Here is a 16,789-nt window from a genome sequence, read left to right as displayed (position 1 = left end):
ATATAAGGGATTTTTCATTAGTTACGTATATACACATAATATTTTCATTAAGAAATAATAATCCAATTATTAAATTTGTAACAAAGGTGGTCAACTATTAATGAACGATAAATATAAGGAATTTCTCATTAGTTACATATATACACATATTAGTATTTTCAGTAAGAAAATAATAACCCAATTATTAAACTTGTAATAAAGGTGGTCAATTATTACTAAATGATAAATATAAGGAATTTCTACTATTTAAAAAAATATTTTTAAGAACTTTCAAGTAACAGTAAATAATTACTATACTTTATTTATGTTAAAAAAAACACACTAATATACATTCTTGAGGGTATTTGGTTAGTAGATCTATTGTTATTCATTAGTTACATATATTATATAGACATGTTAATATTTTCATTAAAAAATAATAACCCAATTATTAAACTTGTAATAAAGGTGATCAACTATTAATAAATTATAAACATAAGGAATTTCTCTTATTTAAAAATTATTTTTAAGAACTTTCAAATAACAATAAATAATTAATATACTTTATTTATGTTCCAAAAAAACACACTAATATACGTTCTTGAGGATATTTTGTTAGTAAATCTGTTGTTATTCATTAGTTACATATTATGTAGACATGTTAATATTTTCATTAAGAAAATAATAACTCAATTGTTAAACATGGAATAAAGGTGGTCAACTATTAATAAATGATAAATATAATGAATTTCTCCTATTTAAAAATATTTTTAAGAACATTCAAATAACAATAAATAATTAATATACTTTATTTATGTTCCAAAAAAAAACACTAATATACCTTCTTGAGGGTATTTGGTTAGTAAATCTATTGTTATTCATTAGTTACATATTATGTAGACATGTTAATATTTTCATTAAAAAAATAATAACTCAATTGTTAAACATGGAATAAAGGTGGTCAACTATTAATAAATGATAAATATAATGAATTTCTCCTATTTAAAAATATTTTTAAGAACATTCAAATAACAATAAATAATTAATATACTTTATTTATGTTCCAAAAAAACACACTAATATACCTTCTTGAGGGTATTTGGTTAGTAAATCTATTGTTATTCATTAGTTACATATTATGTAGACATGTTAATATTTTCACTAAGAAAATAATAGCTCAATTATTAAACTTGTAATAAAGGTGGTCAACTATTAATAAATGGTAAATATAAGAAATTTCTCCTATTTAAAAAATATTCTTAAGAACTTTCAAATAACAATAGATAATTAATATACTTTATTTATGTTCCAAAAACACACACTAATATACATCTTGAGGGTATTTGGTTAGTAAATCTGTTGTTATTCATTAGTTACATATTATATAGACATGTTAATATTTTCATTAAGAAAATAATAACTCAATTATTAAACATGGAATAAAGGTGGTCAACTATTAATAAATGATAAATATAATGAATTTCTCCTGTTTAAAAATATTTTTAAGAACATTCAAATAACAATAAATAATTAATATACTTTATTTATGTTCCAAAAAAACACACTAATATACCTTCTTGAGGGTATCTGGTTAGTAAATATGTCGTTATTCATTAGTTACCTATATTATTAAATAGACATGTTAATATTTTCATTAAAAAATAATAACCCAATTATTAAACTTGTAATAAAGGTGGTCAACTATTGATAAATGATAAATATAAGAAATTTCTCCTATTTAAAAAATATTCTTAAGAACTTTCAAAAAACAATAAATAATTAATATACTTTATTTATGTTCCAAAAAAACACACTAATATACATCTTGAGGGTATTTAATTAGTAAATCTGTTGTTATTCATTAGTTACTTATATTATTATATATTATATATATAGACATGTTAATATTTTCATTAAGAAAATAATAACCCAATTATTAAACATGGAATAAAGGTGGTCAACTTTTTCCCTACAATTAATATTCAGTTAGGATGACGTGTACACTCTTTTTGGAGGGAGAATTTAAGACCAAATTTTACTTTGAATTATCTCTTTGAGATTCTTTCATTAGAATTATTTGTCTGAAAAGGAAAATAAATAACACAAGCGGGCCCCACTTACACCTTGCTATAATTGGACCAAGACCCGGGTTCTTCGGGTCAGGAGCTCATTTTCAACCCGAACCTAATACCGCTCAACAGTTCATTGAAAAGGCACAGACTTTCTCTCACTGCTTTTTCTCTCTCTTCAACTTCTCTCACTCCTTTCTCTCTCTAGCCTCCCTCTTGACACAAAATTGACATTTCTGGCAACTCAGAACTCTACAATCAGTACAGTTGAAGGATCGATTCCAAGTTCAATTGGTGCAGTTTTGGTGTTTTGGTAAGTGTTTTCTTCTCAAATTCTGTTTGTGTGTGTTATCACAAACCCTAGTCCCGGTCCCTCTATGTGCTATGGATTCAGGATTATAGTTTTTCAGGCTATTTACAGTGAGTACATACAGCTTGAATTATATTTTTTTTCATTGATGGTATGTTCAATCTGTGTAATTTTTATGGAGATGTCACAGGAGTCTTTCAGATGGTACTTGAATTGTCAAAAAAATGATACCTTTGTACAACTGAGTGCTCATCTCATGCTCGGCGATTAACATGTTAGTTTTTTAGTTGAATGTAACTGGTCCAAATGGAGAGAAATGGACATTGAAGATTCCGGTAGCCAAGCCCCAACTAGCTGGGGATTGAGGTGCTAGTTGTTGTACTTCGATTTTTTCTCAAAGTTGGACTAAAAGGTCTAGCTTTATTTCCATCTAAACCTGTTGCATTCTAATAGGAAACACCATAAGTTTTCTATTATTGGTAGTTTTTATTATCATTACATGATTTTACGTGTAGAAACGGATTAGGAGTTGGGTCAGTAGCCTAGTTCGGATGGATATATCTGAATGCTTTATTCCAGAAGGAGAACTGGTGTTTGTCAAATATTGGAGGAAATGGTTTCTTATCAGTTTAGTGAGGAGCCTGTCAATGGATTTTAGTTCTCTCTATTGAATAGGGGGATCTGGACTTCTCTTTATTATCAACTAGATTCCATTCGTTTCATCAACGAAGGTATCCGCGATCTAGGAGTGATTCCTTTAATGGGTAATTATAGGAATTCTAAGAGGTAGAGTATGGATTCTATTACATTTACAAATTCCTCTCCACACCAAAAAGAAAACAAAAGTATACAGTTAAACATGATCTGTTGGAATGAGTTGGCTTTATCTTCAAAATATTTGTTGTTCCTTCCTTTCCAAACAGACCACCAAATGCATGCTGGGATCATATTCAACCACAGCACAATGTCTTCTTGTTCCTCTCATGTCTCTATTCCATCAATGTAGTAATTGTATGGTGTCTCTTGGCATTACCCATATTAGATCTGGTAAGTTTAGGAAAATATGCCAAAGTTCTTATCTTACCTTAATGAATCTAAAGATGGTTTATAGATTTGCTTCCTCCCCACATATTAGGCATCTGCTGCACTAAAGAAGCTCCATTGCACTGAAAACCATATTTACAGCTTGTCAAAAAAGTAAGAAAACTGAATCTGAATCCTACCAGGAACCTAGGATATTTATTCAGTTCTTTTAACTAACCTCTTTCGTTAATATTTTTAATTAATTAATTAATTAATTTGTTTACCATGATTTAAGTAAATTTATATAAGGTAAAAATATTATTTCTAAAGTCATGCATACTATTAGGACTTTTAATATAGTTCAAATATGGTAAGATTTAAGAAGCAAAATTTTAGTCAATTTTAAAGTACTGAATATTAGGAGTTCTTACCTATTACAAATAAGCAAAGATTTAATATCTAAAACTTAAATAATTTTCGAAGTCCTAAATATTAGGATGATAATTAAATGACGATTTTTTGGGGAAAATAGTAAATGACAGTTTTGTTTGTTGTGAAGTCTTTTAATAAAGGGAAACTAGTTCAGATGTGGAAGTGAAGCTTGACACACTAACTATCCCTAAGAGAGATAATTTCAAGCATCTTAGGGCTATAGTTTAAAGAAGTGGGGACATCGACAAAGATGTCACACATTGTATTGGTGTGGCGTGGTTGAGGTGGAGGCTTGCCTCCGGAGTTTTGTGTGACAAAAAGGTACCACTTAAGCTTAAAGGTTAGTCCTTTAGAGTGGTGGTTAGACCGACTCTTTTGTATGGGATAGAGTGTAGACCAACAAGAACCAAAAATGTTTAGAAGGTGCATATTATAGAGATGAGGTGTTGAGATGGATGTGTGGACATACTAGGAGCAATAAGATTAAGAATGAGTATATTCGAGCAAAGGTGGGAGTGGCCTCAGTGGTGGACAAAATGAGGGAAGTGAGGTTGAGATTGTTTGGACATGTGAAGAGGAGATGCGTTGATGCTCCAGTTAGGAGGTGTGAGAGGTTGGATCTAGCGGGTGCGAGGAAAGGTAGAGGTAGGCTGAAAAAATTTGGGGGGAGGTTAGTAGACATGACATGATACAACTCCAACTTATTGAGGATATGGCCTTAGATAAGAAAGTGAGATCACAGATTAGGTAGAAGGTTAATAGATATTGGAGTGTTCTCTTACTTTCCGAAGGGGTTTAGACGTAGTGGTGTCTGTCGTAGTAGTAGCTTTATTCTTGTAGTGTCTTGCTTTTGCTTTTTACCACCATCTATTTTATGTTGTTTCAATTATTGCATTATTTTTTTGTTGTTACTGTTTCCGTAGTAGTTGCTATATTTTCTGCTCTGTCATTTTTCCTTTTCATACTTGCTCAGATTGTTGTACTCGAGTTGAGGGTTTTTCGGGAACAACCTCTCTACCTCCACGAGGTAGTGGTAAGGTCTATGTACACTTTACCTTCCCCATACCCCACTTGTGGATTTCTCTGGGTATGTTATTGTAGTTGTAATCACTCTTGGATGGGGTCCATGTCTCGTATGCATTTGGGTGTTGCGTTAGTCCATGGTAAAACACATAACTTTTTAACCCTAACTCGGATTAATGAATGGTTTGTTTTGCTGGAACCTAGACTTGAAGACCTTTAATTTGGCATGTAGTAGACTTTCTATCTCCTTATAGATTGGATTTCTTTTTTTGATCCGGTAAACATATTTTCATTCAATAGACTGGAAGATATACTCGTTCCAAGTCTGTCCATATACAGGATTATTTGAAATACTCTGACGTAATGAAACCTTAAACTTTTGTTTCAAGGCTTCCTTTGGCCTCCAACTTCAGGCTTATACTTCAAGTGACTTAATAAAAGTGTTCCTTGTATGATTACCCATTTGCAACTTTATTTTCCCGATTTCACACTGATTCGTTGGCGTTTACGGCACGTGTATTTTAAGTTACGGGGTATTACAATAATGTCAGATCCATGCTTAGTGTAGATGACATTCCTCCATAGAGCTTCAGTTTCATGGTTTAACCTCCACAATCAGTTAGTCGTGTAAGCTTCTGTTGTGTTGCCTTAGGTTCTTGATTCCCAGTCCTCCATCTTTTCTGTCTGTAGTGAATTTGCTCCATTTGACTAGGTGGAATGTCGTTTTCTCTTTGTTGCCCTCCCATATAAAGTTTCTTCTTAGCTGCTCCAATATCTTCTTGATCTTTGCTGGCAAATCCAACACACTGTTAATTTTGAGAACTAGGAATTCAAAATTGACTGAGTAATTGGAGCTATAAATCAACTTTATTTGGATTATTTAAGGAATGTATCAAGAGAGAATTGGATTTGGTTAGACAATGTGTGCTTGGTAAACAAGGAGTGATCTATGTTTCGTTGCAATTACATTTTAACAATGTTCAGTGTGAGATGTTGGAATTAATATTGTCATTATTGGATATTTGATGATGAAATTTGTAACGTTGATTGCAGTTTTGATGTAATGAATAGGAATTTTATATATTTTAGGTAATTCTGTATTTTCTATAAATTTTGCGTTTCACCTCGAAGATGTGTGTACTATGTTTCTTGCTTAAGCCCTGCAAGGCCTGTCATTTTTAAAATATTTGTTTTTGCGGTCCCTCCCCTTTGAAATACTGTTAGGCTCTCAAAAGATCCTCATGAACCACAAGCTTTACCTTTCCACTGCAATCAAGATATACTTTTAGTATCTATTATTGTAAATAATTAGTTGTCCGAGATCTCATGTCAGCACTGCTTTGATTCCCCTAATTACATACCTTTTTGTGAGTCCAAAGATCAGAGTTATTCCTTAGACATAGTCGGGGCTAAAGGCCAAGCATGGCTCTCTTTTAGTGGTAAATTTATTTAACTAATTAGTGGTGGATAACATCTACTGATAAAAAACAAGGTTGATCTCTTGCTGACAATTCTTCCATTTTTTTTTTTTGTATAGAAACAATTGTAATGTGCATTTAGACCATCTATCAACAGAAGAGAAAACTTTGCCCCTTCACAACTAATTTAGCAATGTGGCAAAAGGCTGCTGTGATTACCTTACATTATTACGAACTATCAAATAGAGTTTGGTGCAAGAAAATTTTGGTGGCTTAGGATAATGTTCAAACTCTTGCAGATTAAGCACGAGTGAGGCCAAATATGTGATTATAGTTGAGTGCAAATATGTGATTGCGAAAATCTTGCAGATTAAGCATGAGTGAGGCCAAATATGTGATTATAGGCAAAAAAGGAAAGGCTTGCTTAAGTCAAAAGCGCTAAAAGGAGGAGAAGACTAAGGGCTTGGAATGTGGTTCTGCTTGCTTTAATGTGGGTTGTTTGGAGAGAGAGAAATAGGAGAGTTTTTGAAGGAGTACAGTCGAGTTTCTCTCAGTTGAGGAGTAGTCCCAGATCCCTCATTTTCTTTTGGTGTAAAACATAAAGTTTCCAGTTGTATAGTCAGTTGTAGAGAATAATGTTTTGTAGAGTCTTTGCTTTTTGGTATACCCCTTGTATACGGCCAGTTTGGCCATGCTTATGAATGAATATACTAATAATTTTACTTGATCAAAAAAAATAATCCGATGTTACTTATTCCAAAGAAAATTTGCAGATCCAGTGTAGTTGTTGCATGTACTCCCCCCCCCCCCTCCTCCCTCCTTTTACTGGTGGAAACAAGTGTGGTATGCACCAATCTTTGATATGGTATGAGATTTTGAATTGCCACGAAGTCTTGGCAACTTTATCGAACACTCGTTATCACGGATCCCTTTTGTTCATTCTTTATGGCCATTGCCGGTCTTTCTTTTCTCTATGTCATGTCAACTTGGTCCACTACAGGCTCTCTGATGTGATTATTGACTGAGGAAAAAGTGAGAGCTTGAATGTCATTGATAATCAACATGTTTAGTCATTGATTATGTATTCCACGGATTCTCTGTACCTCAATGTTTATATAACTTTTAGTTGTGTATTGAAATAGTTCCATCAAACTAGGTGTGAATCTTCAAGTAGTATACCTCTTCTTTGTCATCTCAGGGTAATATCTATTGCCGCTTAACAGAAAACGTCTCTTCTTTCACCTAGCTGAACTTGGATGAATGTCTTGCAGGTGTTTGCAGTTGTTTGAGAAGGCAGCTGATTCTTAGCTTCCAAGAATAGTAGTCCCCATGTTTAAGTTCTGGATTTTAATTGCAACGCCAGATAGCAAAAAAGTTTGTTTTATTGATATCTTGCTATGTTAGTAATTGCATAGCGACATTTAACAATCAAAGGTTTTGGACTTAAATTATCTATGCCTGGTAATGAAGTCAAAGATAGGGTTCACAACTTTTTTGCACAAGACAGTATGTCACAAGAACATCATTCCCCTGTAGTGGATGGGAATTTGCCAGCTCTAAGTAACAGTTTGGGGGTTGGAAGCCAGAGGCAGACAGGTGGACTGAGTTCCAATGCGTACAACTTACAGATCTCTGGTAATTTGATATGCTGTTTAAACTTTATTTGGTAGCCAAGTAGCTTGTTGGACAATTTTCTTATTTTCCTTTGTTTGCAGATACTACTAGAGGACATAGCAGTTATCCATTTAATGGGCAGCGTGGCTTGGATTCTGCACAATCAACTCAATGGGCTGAGTTTGCTAGAGGTCAGCAGCCAAACTCGAACGGAATCATGTATGGTAATCAGTACTACCAGACAAGGCAGGATGAATCAAGTTTTTCGGCTGTGAATACAGGTTCTAATCAATGTAATCTAGCCTCAGGGGGCTCATTTTTTCATGAATTGCAGCGAGGGGCGGGTCTTGAGCAGCAGGCAAGAGGACTAGTTAGGTCAGAACCTTCTGGGAGTCCTGTTAGTTTGGATCTTTTTGGTGGTCAGCAAATGAACGGTCAGCAATCGAACATGCTGCAATCTTTGCAACGACAACAGTCTAGGCTAAACGAAATGCAGCAACTACAACAGCAAGCCATGTTCATGAAGATGCAAGAACTTCAGAGGCAACAGCAACTAGATGCCGGTCCACAAAATCTATTGAATCAGGTTCCCCCTGTTCCTAAGGTGGCATCTAGTAACCATTCTCCTGCTTCTATTAATGGCACCAATTATTCCGGTGCAGTAAATTTTGCACTGGCAACTGAGCTTGGCAACAATAATTGGTTGCAACATGGTTCTCCAGTCCTTCAAGGATCCGCAAATGGATTCAATCCCACCAATTATGAACAAGCACAACATTTGATGGGTTTGATTCCTCAAAACATTGATCAGTCTCTATATGGAATTCCTGTTGCCAATTCAAGAGGAAGCCTGAGCCAACTTCCACTGGTGGGAACAAAGAAGCCTACAGTACAGCCAATGCCAACCTTTACTGGTTCATTTCCGGTCAATGAATGCACTGAATTGTCAGGTCAAGTCAGTGGGCAGGATGGGACTTCCATTCATAGAGTGAGTTTGCAAGGTGAAAGCTTTTTTGGTCACACCGTAAGTCAAGCTCTATCTAATGCAGTAAATACTGAGAACCTTCAGCAAGCAAATAATGTGCAAAAAGGTTCAGCTCTCCAGGATTTCTGCAGCAGACTGGATGTAACCATTCAAGCAGAGACCTCACAGGAGAAAGTTGCGACGCAAGCTTCTTCACCACAGAATGAAGTTGGTTTAGATCCTACAGAAGAAAGAATTCTGTTTGGTTCAAACAGCAGTATATGGGGTTCCTTTTCCAAGAGCCCTAATAGGAATGAGGAAGGTGTTAATCTGTTTGACAGTGCAGGATTGCTAACTGGATCTCCTTCTATCCAAGGTGGTACTTGGAGTGCTCTTATGCAGTCTGCTGTTGCAGAAACTTCGAGCAGTGATTTAGGTCTGCAGGAGGAATGTAGTGGTTTGAATTTTCACAGTGCTGAAATTCCTTCAGGGAATCAGAATCTGATGTATAACAGTGGGAGACGTAAATCATCTTCTGCTGACAAGTTGCCTCTAGCACCATCCTTGAATTCTTTTTCTGTTCGGCCATCTGATAGCATCATTATGAATAACAGCTTCCACAACGTCCAGGGGCACAGGTTTCCATATGAGCAAGGTCAGAATCTGCAAGCAAATTCTCAAAGACCTGTCGAGTCATCACATGGAGGAAGCAAGTGGTCAGATTTCGGTCCACTGCAGACGTCAGTTGCTGAATCAGGCCAGATATTTAGCAATACTTCATATCCTCTTGATACAGAAATGATTTCTAGAAGGGGTTCTAGGTCCTTGACACCTGAGCTTGGTGGAGCTAGACAACCATGGATGAAATCAGCTAGTTGGGGTGTTCTTGGGTCAGCAGTAACCTCTGGAGATGCAGCTTTTAGTGTTTTGAGTGAGGACTCATCAAAACGTTTGCAGGACAACAATCAGAAGAAATGCATCCAAGAGAAAGTCTTTCATGGTGGTGTGACATTGAAATCTAGTTCACGCAGTAATTCTGCAGTTGATATGGAGCATGCGGGATCATCTATGGCTAGTCCACGGGGGTATTCAGAGGTTTTTAGCTCGTATCACTCTGCCACAGCTCCAAACTCAAGTACGATGAAGTGCTCATCCCCTTGCGTTGATGGTAAAGAGTTCACAGTGCATGAGTTGGAGAATAGTGATAAGAAGGATAATTCAAATGACAGCTCTCACTCTAACCTACATCCCCATTCTTTCGCTGGTGGGGTTAGGGAAAATGCTTTATCAGATGCCAGTGATTCAAGGTGTCATCTCATGGGGAAACAGAAGTTGTCTAATCAGGGCGGTCGGAAAAATTCTTGGCCTCCAAAGTTTCAGTATCATCCCTTGGGAAACTTGGATGAGGATGCTGATCCTTCTCGCAGCATGGAGCAATCTACTCATTCTCAGTCTATAGTGCAGCACAATCCCCAGCATGGCCAATCAAAAGTTTTTGGTCAGGTTCCTCACAGTCTGGCAGAACTGGAGAAGGTGATATACGTAGTATATTTTTGAAGAGCCCTCAGTTCTATATATCCTTTATCAACAATTATAGGCTAATGTTCTTTGATCTACAGGGGCAATTGTCTGATGTTTTGATGGACAACAAAGGCTCTAGTGAGGTGCATTGTCAAAGCAAGTTTCCTGGTGGTGGATCTAATATTCCTGGGCCGTTCAACAGAGCTCTTGACTTACATTCACCTAATAAAGCTGCGGAATCTAGGTAGTTAATTTCCTGATTCTCAGAACTATTAGCAATGGTTATGGGTATATTTTAATAGATCCTGTACGATTTAGATGTTCTTTTGCACGTATCTTTACATGTATCTTAAAACCTTGTTGACGGTCAAGTTGAGCTGTATAAACTACTTTGTGGTGCCTTCTTTTTCTGGCTTCAATGTTTAAACTGTTTCTATTCTTGCAGTCCAAACATGCTACAGCTTATTCAGAAGGTGGACCAGTCGAGAGAGTATGGTTCCGTGGCAGAGTTAGGTCATTCTGAAAAAAAAGCAACATCTAAGATGCCTGAAGCAGCAGAGGATTCTGATGAGTCTGTTGGTCATCACCTGAGGAGTCAGTCTGCTTCCTCTCAAGGCTATGGTCTACAACTTGGCCCTCCATCCCGACGTGCATCAGTCCGAAACCATTCTTTGACATCTCAGCGCCCGATCCAAGCTTTTAGCTCTTCACACTCAAGTCATGCTGCTGTTGACACTGGTGAGAAGAATCAAGGACCAATGCACCCCCCTCATCAGGCTCAATCCTTACTTTCACCTTCTGATCCATCCCAGGAAGGATTGAAGAATATAGGATTTGGTATTGCAGGAAGTACCAATAATGTAACTTCTATGTATGCAATGCCCGGAAACCTTTCTCCAGCATTTGATTCTCATTCTGGTTTTCCCTATAGGGGAGGTCAGCTTAAAATTCCAAATGTGGCTAGGACTACTGCACAACTCCCAACAAATCAATCCTTGAGTGTATCCTTTGATAAGCATGCTTCTTCTCATACAGAGAAAGGTGACTCTTGCAGAGGATCTGCAAATGGTCAGTCTGTGGAGGCTTCCTTGCTGGCTGGGGCTGACAAGTTACAAGATAAGCCTATCCTCTCCGCAGGCAAGTCTCAATTAAGCAACACCAATCGTACAGTGGAAAGTATCTTTACCAATCAAGTTACATCCCAAGAGCCAGTATCAGTTTCTCAGGCATTAGTGTCTGGCATCGGTCAGCAGGGTACGTATTCAAAAATGTCATCCGGTATGTGGGGTACTTATCCACCACCTCAACAACCTTTTGGCTCTCAGTATGGCAAGGATCCTTCTCATATTTCCCAATCACATCAATTGAATATTGTGGAGTCATCATTCTCTGCTCCTGGGAGGCAAAGTGATCAATACTTGAATAGAGGTAATTTTGCATCCCAGATTGGTACTAGCTCAGTGGATTCCCTGGTTTCTTTTGAAGGGGAAGAACAGCGAGCAAAGGAAAGTCATTCTCAGCAAATATCAGTGAGAAATGTTGACCACATCCAGAAGATGAATGATTCACAGGGTAGAGAACCTTTTATCAAGTATATCTTGGGAGGATCTCCTGCAAATGCTGCATCTATGCAAAGAGATATTGAAGCCTTTGGCCGAACTTTGAAGCCCAACCTTTCTAATCAGAACTATTCCCTATTAAACCAAGTGCAGGCCATCAAACATGTGGAGGTCGATCCAACCAATAGGGACTTCAAAAGAATGAAAGTAGCAGACAGCAGTACAGGTGCTCCACAAGTTTCTTCTGGGGACACTGAAATGTTGGGATTCTCTGTGCCAGAGGATTTGCAAAGAAGCATTTCATCTCAACAAGGGAGGAAAATGTCTCCTCATGATGTACTTGCACTTCATCAGGTGGATTCTCAGAGCAGCAGTCACAGCAATAATACAAATTCCGTTACGCTTGAACAAACACAAAATGGTTCTCAGTTGGAACCTTCCTGGTTCAGTCAGTGCAGAACCTTAAAAAATGGGCAGATGTTACATATGTATGATGCTCGTAGAGCTGCTGCAATGAAGACAGTGGAACAACCTTTGACTATTGGGAAGTCTTCCAGTAGTTTGCATGCACTTAATTCTATGCTGCAAATAGTGCCTGCAACTTCTGATAGAAGTACAATTGGTAATATTGAACCTAATTCTGTCCCCAGCTCTGCTGCAATTGACCATTTTTCTTCTCCGACATTGCCAGTGAATGTTGATCATCAGCACCTAATTTCGAAACCCATGAAGCGGAAACGTGCTACATCTGAAAATACTCCTTGGCATAAAGAAGTTTTAGCAGATTCACGGAGCAGTCAGACAATCAGGTTTGTATTATGCATAACAACTTCTTTTAATAAACTCTCGTGCTTTTATGCTAGTTAGTTGCTGCTCTACACCTACTTTTAGTCCCTTATTGTCTTCATTTGGGTTGTTGTATTAGTTCAACATTCATGCTAATGTGTTTTAACTTTCGCTTTGCAGCCTGGCAGAAAGAGAGTGGGCTAGAGCTGCTAATAGGCTTACTGAAAAGGTATAATGAACTGACTACTATAATCCTCCTGATTTCGAAATTGGTTGCCTTACTTTTAATAGCCTGTATTTTTCAATTCTTAGGTTAAAGAAGGCATTGATTTTAATGAGGAAGGGGCACCAGGGGTTAAAGCTAAAAGAAGAGCTATATTGACCACTCAGCTTATGCAGCAACTACTCCCCTCTCCCCCTGCAGCAATTCTTTCTGCAGAAGCTAATTCAGAGTATGAGAGTGTGGGTTACTCCATCTCTAGATTGGCATTGGGGGATGCATGCAGCATGCTTTCTTGCTCAAATGATGATCGTAATATGCCTTGGGATGACAAAGAACAGTGAGTTCTCTAGTTGCATGAGATTATTCAACTATGTCTATTGTTTTTTGTTCTTCTGATCCTAATGATACATTTAGTGCAATTTGTAGGCTTCCCGAAGAGTGCATTACTTCTCAGAGGATTAATAAACATGATTTTGCCAAAACTCTAGAAGAGTTACAGGGAAGAGCGAGGAGATTGGAAAGCGATTTTATGAGGTAATGCTTGATGTTTCAGTTTCGGTTTCTATATTTTGCTCCAGTAACAACATTTTGCTGAAAATTGTTGACTGCGCACGGCTATAGCAGAGGAGTTTCTTTACAGCTTGTTTGAATGGTTGTTACCTATTGTATTGTTTTGTATTAGAGAAAATAATTATTAGAGGGGGCAAACAAACAAGTAATAACTAATTTTGCAAAAGAGCAAAGTTTATGAGATGCAATGGTAAATAATATTTTAAATCAGTGAAGACGATACTTGAAATGAGCCAATGTCCATGTGGGTGCGCATGCTAATTCTACAAATTATATGTCATGATGCAAGGTGAGCTGTTGGTTAATGTTATTTATTAACTGATGCCATAATTTTTTTCATTGAGCTACCTAAATTGGAATATAATTCATTATTTTTGGGAAACTTACACTTTTTTCTTTAACTTTTTTTTTTTCCGAATTTCATTGATCTAAATTTAAAATTTTTGTTTTTAAGTCAAATACATTGTTTAATAGTGATACTAATGTAACTTTAAAGAAATTGTGCATTCATTGATTTGGATACTTAAGCTAAATTGACTACCTAAATGGGATAACATTCATCATTTTTAAGGAACATAAACTTTTTCATTTAATTAAGTCTTATTTTATAGCACAAATACATAGTTCAATATATTTATGAGTTTTTTCAAAATTATATATTCATTAATATAGGGTTCATGCGCAAAGCGCGTATATTAAAAAGCACGAAGGCCCATAACACAATGTTGTTCATCTTTTTCACCCTTTAAAATTTGATTTCACACTTGATAAAATAGTAATTTAATTATAACCCTAATATGTATATTGATATTGATATTGGATTATAACATTCTTATGAGACGTGAAGGAAGAAGCTATAGGTTGATCCATATTGGGGTCAAATGTTTGTGTTGTTCGAATTTATGTTCTTTGTCAATATTTTATTTTAGAATTTCGTCCTATTAGTTCTTGCATAATATGTTGGAGGTTCTGTATGTCATGATTTCTTCTCCTTTATTGATCTAACTAATATATTTAACATTTCTTTCTCAATTAATGAAGTTGCATCTATTTAGTGTCATTTTCTATTTTTACATAATTCACTTTTCTTATATACAATCTTTTTAGTTGACGCAATACACACATGCAATACATGTATACTGAAACTAGTTGCTAAATAAAGCTGAATTTGTTAATTATGTAGAAACTACATTTAGTGCTAAATTTTAATGATGCATATGCAAATCTAAGATTTACAAAGAACAATTTCAGAAATTCAAGGGTTTACTTTGAACTGTGATGGCTTTTGCTTCTGATTTAGCACATCTAAAAATATATACAGCTGATGATAGGTCTTTAACCATGATCTTCCACTCCATTAGAAAATGAGGGCAAAGTGCTTACTGTACTTGTTGGTTGGCTCCGTATAAACCTGGACTTTTTATTAGGAAATCCACACTTCTCAAGTCTTAAATGTCTACTGTCATTTGACTTGCTATTAGTTCTTGGACATTCGTTTTATCTTTTGATGTTTCAGTTTTACACTTCCGATTATATTATATTAATATTGTCTGGTTTACTAGCTTCCTGTTTTACCTGAAAAAGGTATGTTAATTCTGCATGATTAGTTCTGTTTGCTTTCTAATTTGTTCCTTCTCTGATCAGACTGGACAAGAGAGCATCAGTATTAGATGTGACAGTGGATGGGCAAGACCAGGAGAAGTTCGGCGTTATTAATCGGTATGCTAGGTTTCTTGGTCGGGGGCAATATGATGGTATTCCTCAGAGATACGTCACAGCGCTTCCAATACCAAAAGATCTGCCTATTGGAGTGCACTGTCTTGCTCTATAATCACAAATGAATTGAATCTTTTCTGTGCTCTGTCATCAATTACCTCAACTTCCAGTAGACATTTTTGTCCTAGTCATGTACTAGTGCTAGCAAGAAGAAAATAGAAACCATACAATCAGTATTGCCGAACATACTCAATTGTCATCTCAGATGGAATGTAGCTGTCCAATCTTTTGCATGTAGGCCATTTATGTCATTATCAAGAAAATATACATGTACATCTCTTCAAACTTAGTGAGGGGGGAGAGACTAGGGTGCCCCATCATTTTTTGCCAGAAGTGGGGAGAATACATACTCTGTGCTTCTAAGCTGTTGATTTACAGTTGGTCAAACCTGTTGTTGCAAATTGTGGAAGCTATTATAATTGCTTTAGCCAGGTTTGGGGTATTTGTATTGGCCATCATTATGTATAAGAGATGCCCAGGCTCATAATTGATTCTGTTGGTGCCTTTTATTTTTTGATGAAGGCTAATTTTCAGTTGGTGGATCATCAACCATTTGTAGTTAGTTTTTAGAGTTAACAACTGGAAACAGGCCAAACTGTCCAGATTGTTCAGAACATAATTTAGTTGAAAAAGGTGCTTTTAAGCAGCATGATATTTCATAATTTCCCTTGTGTGGTTCTTAATGTGCAACTGCTGTGCAGATTTTTGCAACTTGTTTTGGTATGGGGCTGGTCGAGCCTCTTTGAAACTACAACCCTGCCTCTCGTCTAACTTGAGTTGCCCTGCTCCTTTGGCCTTTGGCAGTTAAAGTAGCTTCCTTCAAGAAGTAAGATTACATCCCTGGGCTATGCTATGAGCAGAAGTTACAAACATACGATTTATAGGGAGATAAAGGAATAGAGCAAACCAAATATATTTAGTTTCTAGGGTTACTCTCTATAAACCAAGGATGAATGAATAGGGTTCCCCAACTTTGCCAATTGTCATAGTGGATGCCAAAGAATGTACGAAGGCAATGAATAATTTTTTAAAAAAACTTGCATGCGTTTTATGTTGGGTTAAAGAACCCATAGACGAGGTAAAGCAATGGTAATACGGATTATTTGGCAAAATAATTTGTTTTTCAAAAGCGGTAGATGTAGAAGAGTTCATCTATAAAAGAGGAAAGTTCATAAATAACTATAGCTTGGATCATAATTATCATTTAGTAGCTATCGTTTACCTAGTATTTGTTTGCTCAAATTTAGTTGTATTAACACTTGCTCAATTTTGCTGGATATTCTCATTTTAGGGCAAGTCGCTCTCTATCAGTTTATTTTCAAATTTTGTGAGTATATATGCAAGGATACAATCTAGTTACAACTTTGAAAATCGCTAGATTCCTAATACATCTAAGAACCATTCCATATACAACCTAACTAAAATTTCGAAATACAACCCAGAATATAATCAATGTAAAACCCTAGGAAATCTGTCTATGCAAACACCCATAATTTAGAGAGGATGAAAGAGAGAAGAAAGC

General features: G+C 36.1%; 1 protein-coding gene across 1 annotated transcript; it reads left to right on the top strand.

Moving 5' to 3' along the window:
• The first annotated feature begins 2,178 nt into the window (after positions 1–2,178).
• Positions 2,179–15,974, top strand: LOC125872137 (uncharacterized). Its single transcript, XM_049552815.1, has 9 exons — positions 2,179–2,361; positions 7,526–7,889; positions 7,970–10,365; positions 10,452–10,597; positions 10,799–12,721; positions 12,879–12,927; positions 13,011–13,258; positions 13,348–13,455; positions 15,136–15,974. Exons 2-9 carry the CDS (start codon positions 7,709–7,711, stop codon positions 15,320–15,322), a joined length of 5,238 nt encoding a protein of 1,745 aa, XP_049408772.1. The 5' UTR covers positions 2,179–2,361; positions 7,526–7,708; the 3' UTR covers positions 15,323–15,974.
• Positions 15,975–16,789: the final 815 nt, after the last annotated feature.

Source organism: Solanum stenotomum, chromosome 8 (genome assembly GCF_019186545.1).
Source record: "Solanum stenotomum isolate F172 chromosome 8, ASM1918654v1, whole genome shotgun sequence".
In the NCBI taxonomy this organism is placed as follows: domain Eukaryota; kingdom Viridiplantae; phylum Streptophyta; class Magnoliopsida; order Solanales; family Solanaceae; genus Solanum; species Solanum stenotomum.
This window is presented reverse-complemented; position numbering and strand designations above follow the sequence as displayed.

Coding starts and splice junctions, on each gene's coding strand:
- LOC125872137 (XM_049552815.1), top strand. CDS start 7,709: ATGCCTGGTAATGAAGTCAAAGATAGGGTTCACAACTTTTTTGCACAA. Junction 12,928..13,010: donor CTAATAGGCTTACTGAAAAG/GTATAATGAACT, acceptor TTCAATTCTTAG/GTTAAAGAAGGCATTGATTT. Junction 13,259..13,347: donor CCTTGGGATGACAAAGAACA/GTGAGTTCTCTA, acceptor TGCAATTTGTAG/GCTTCCCGAAGAGTGCATTA.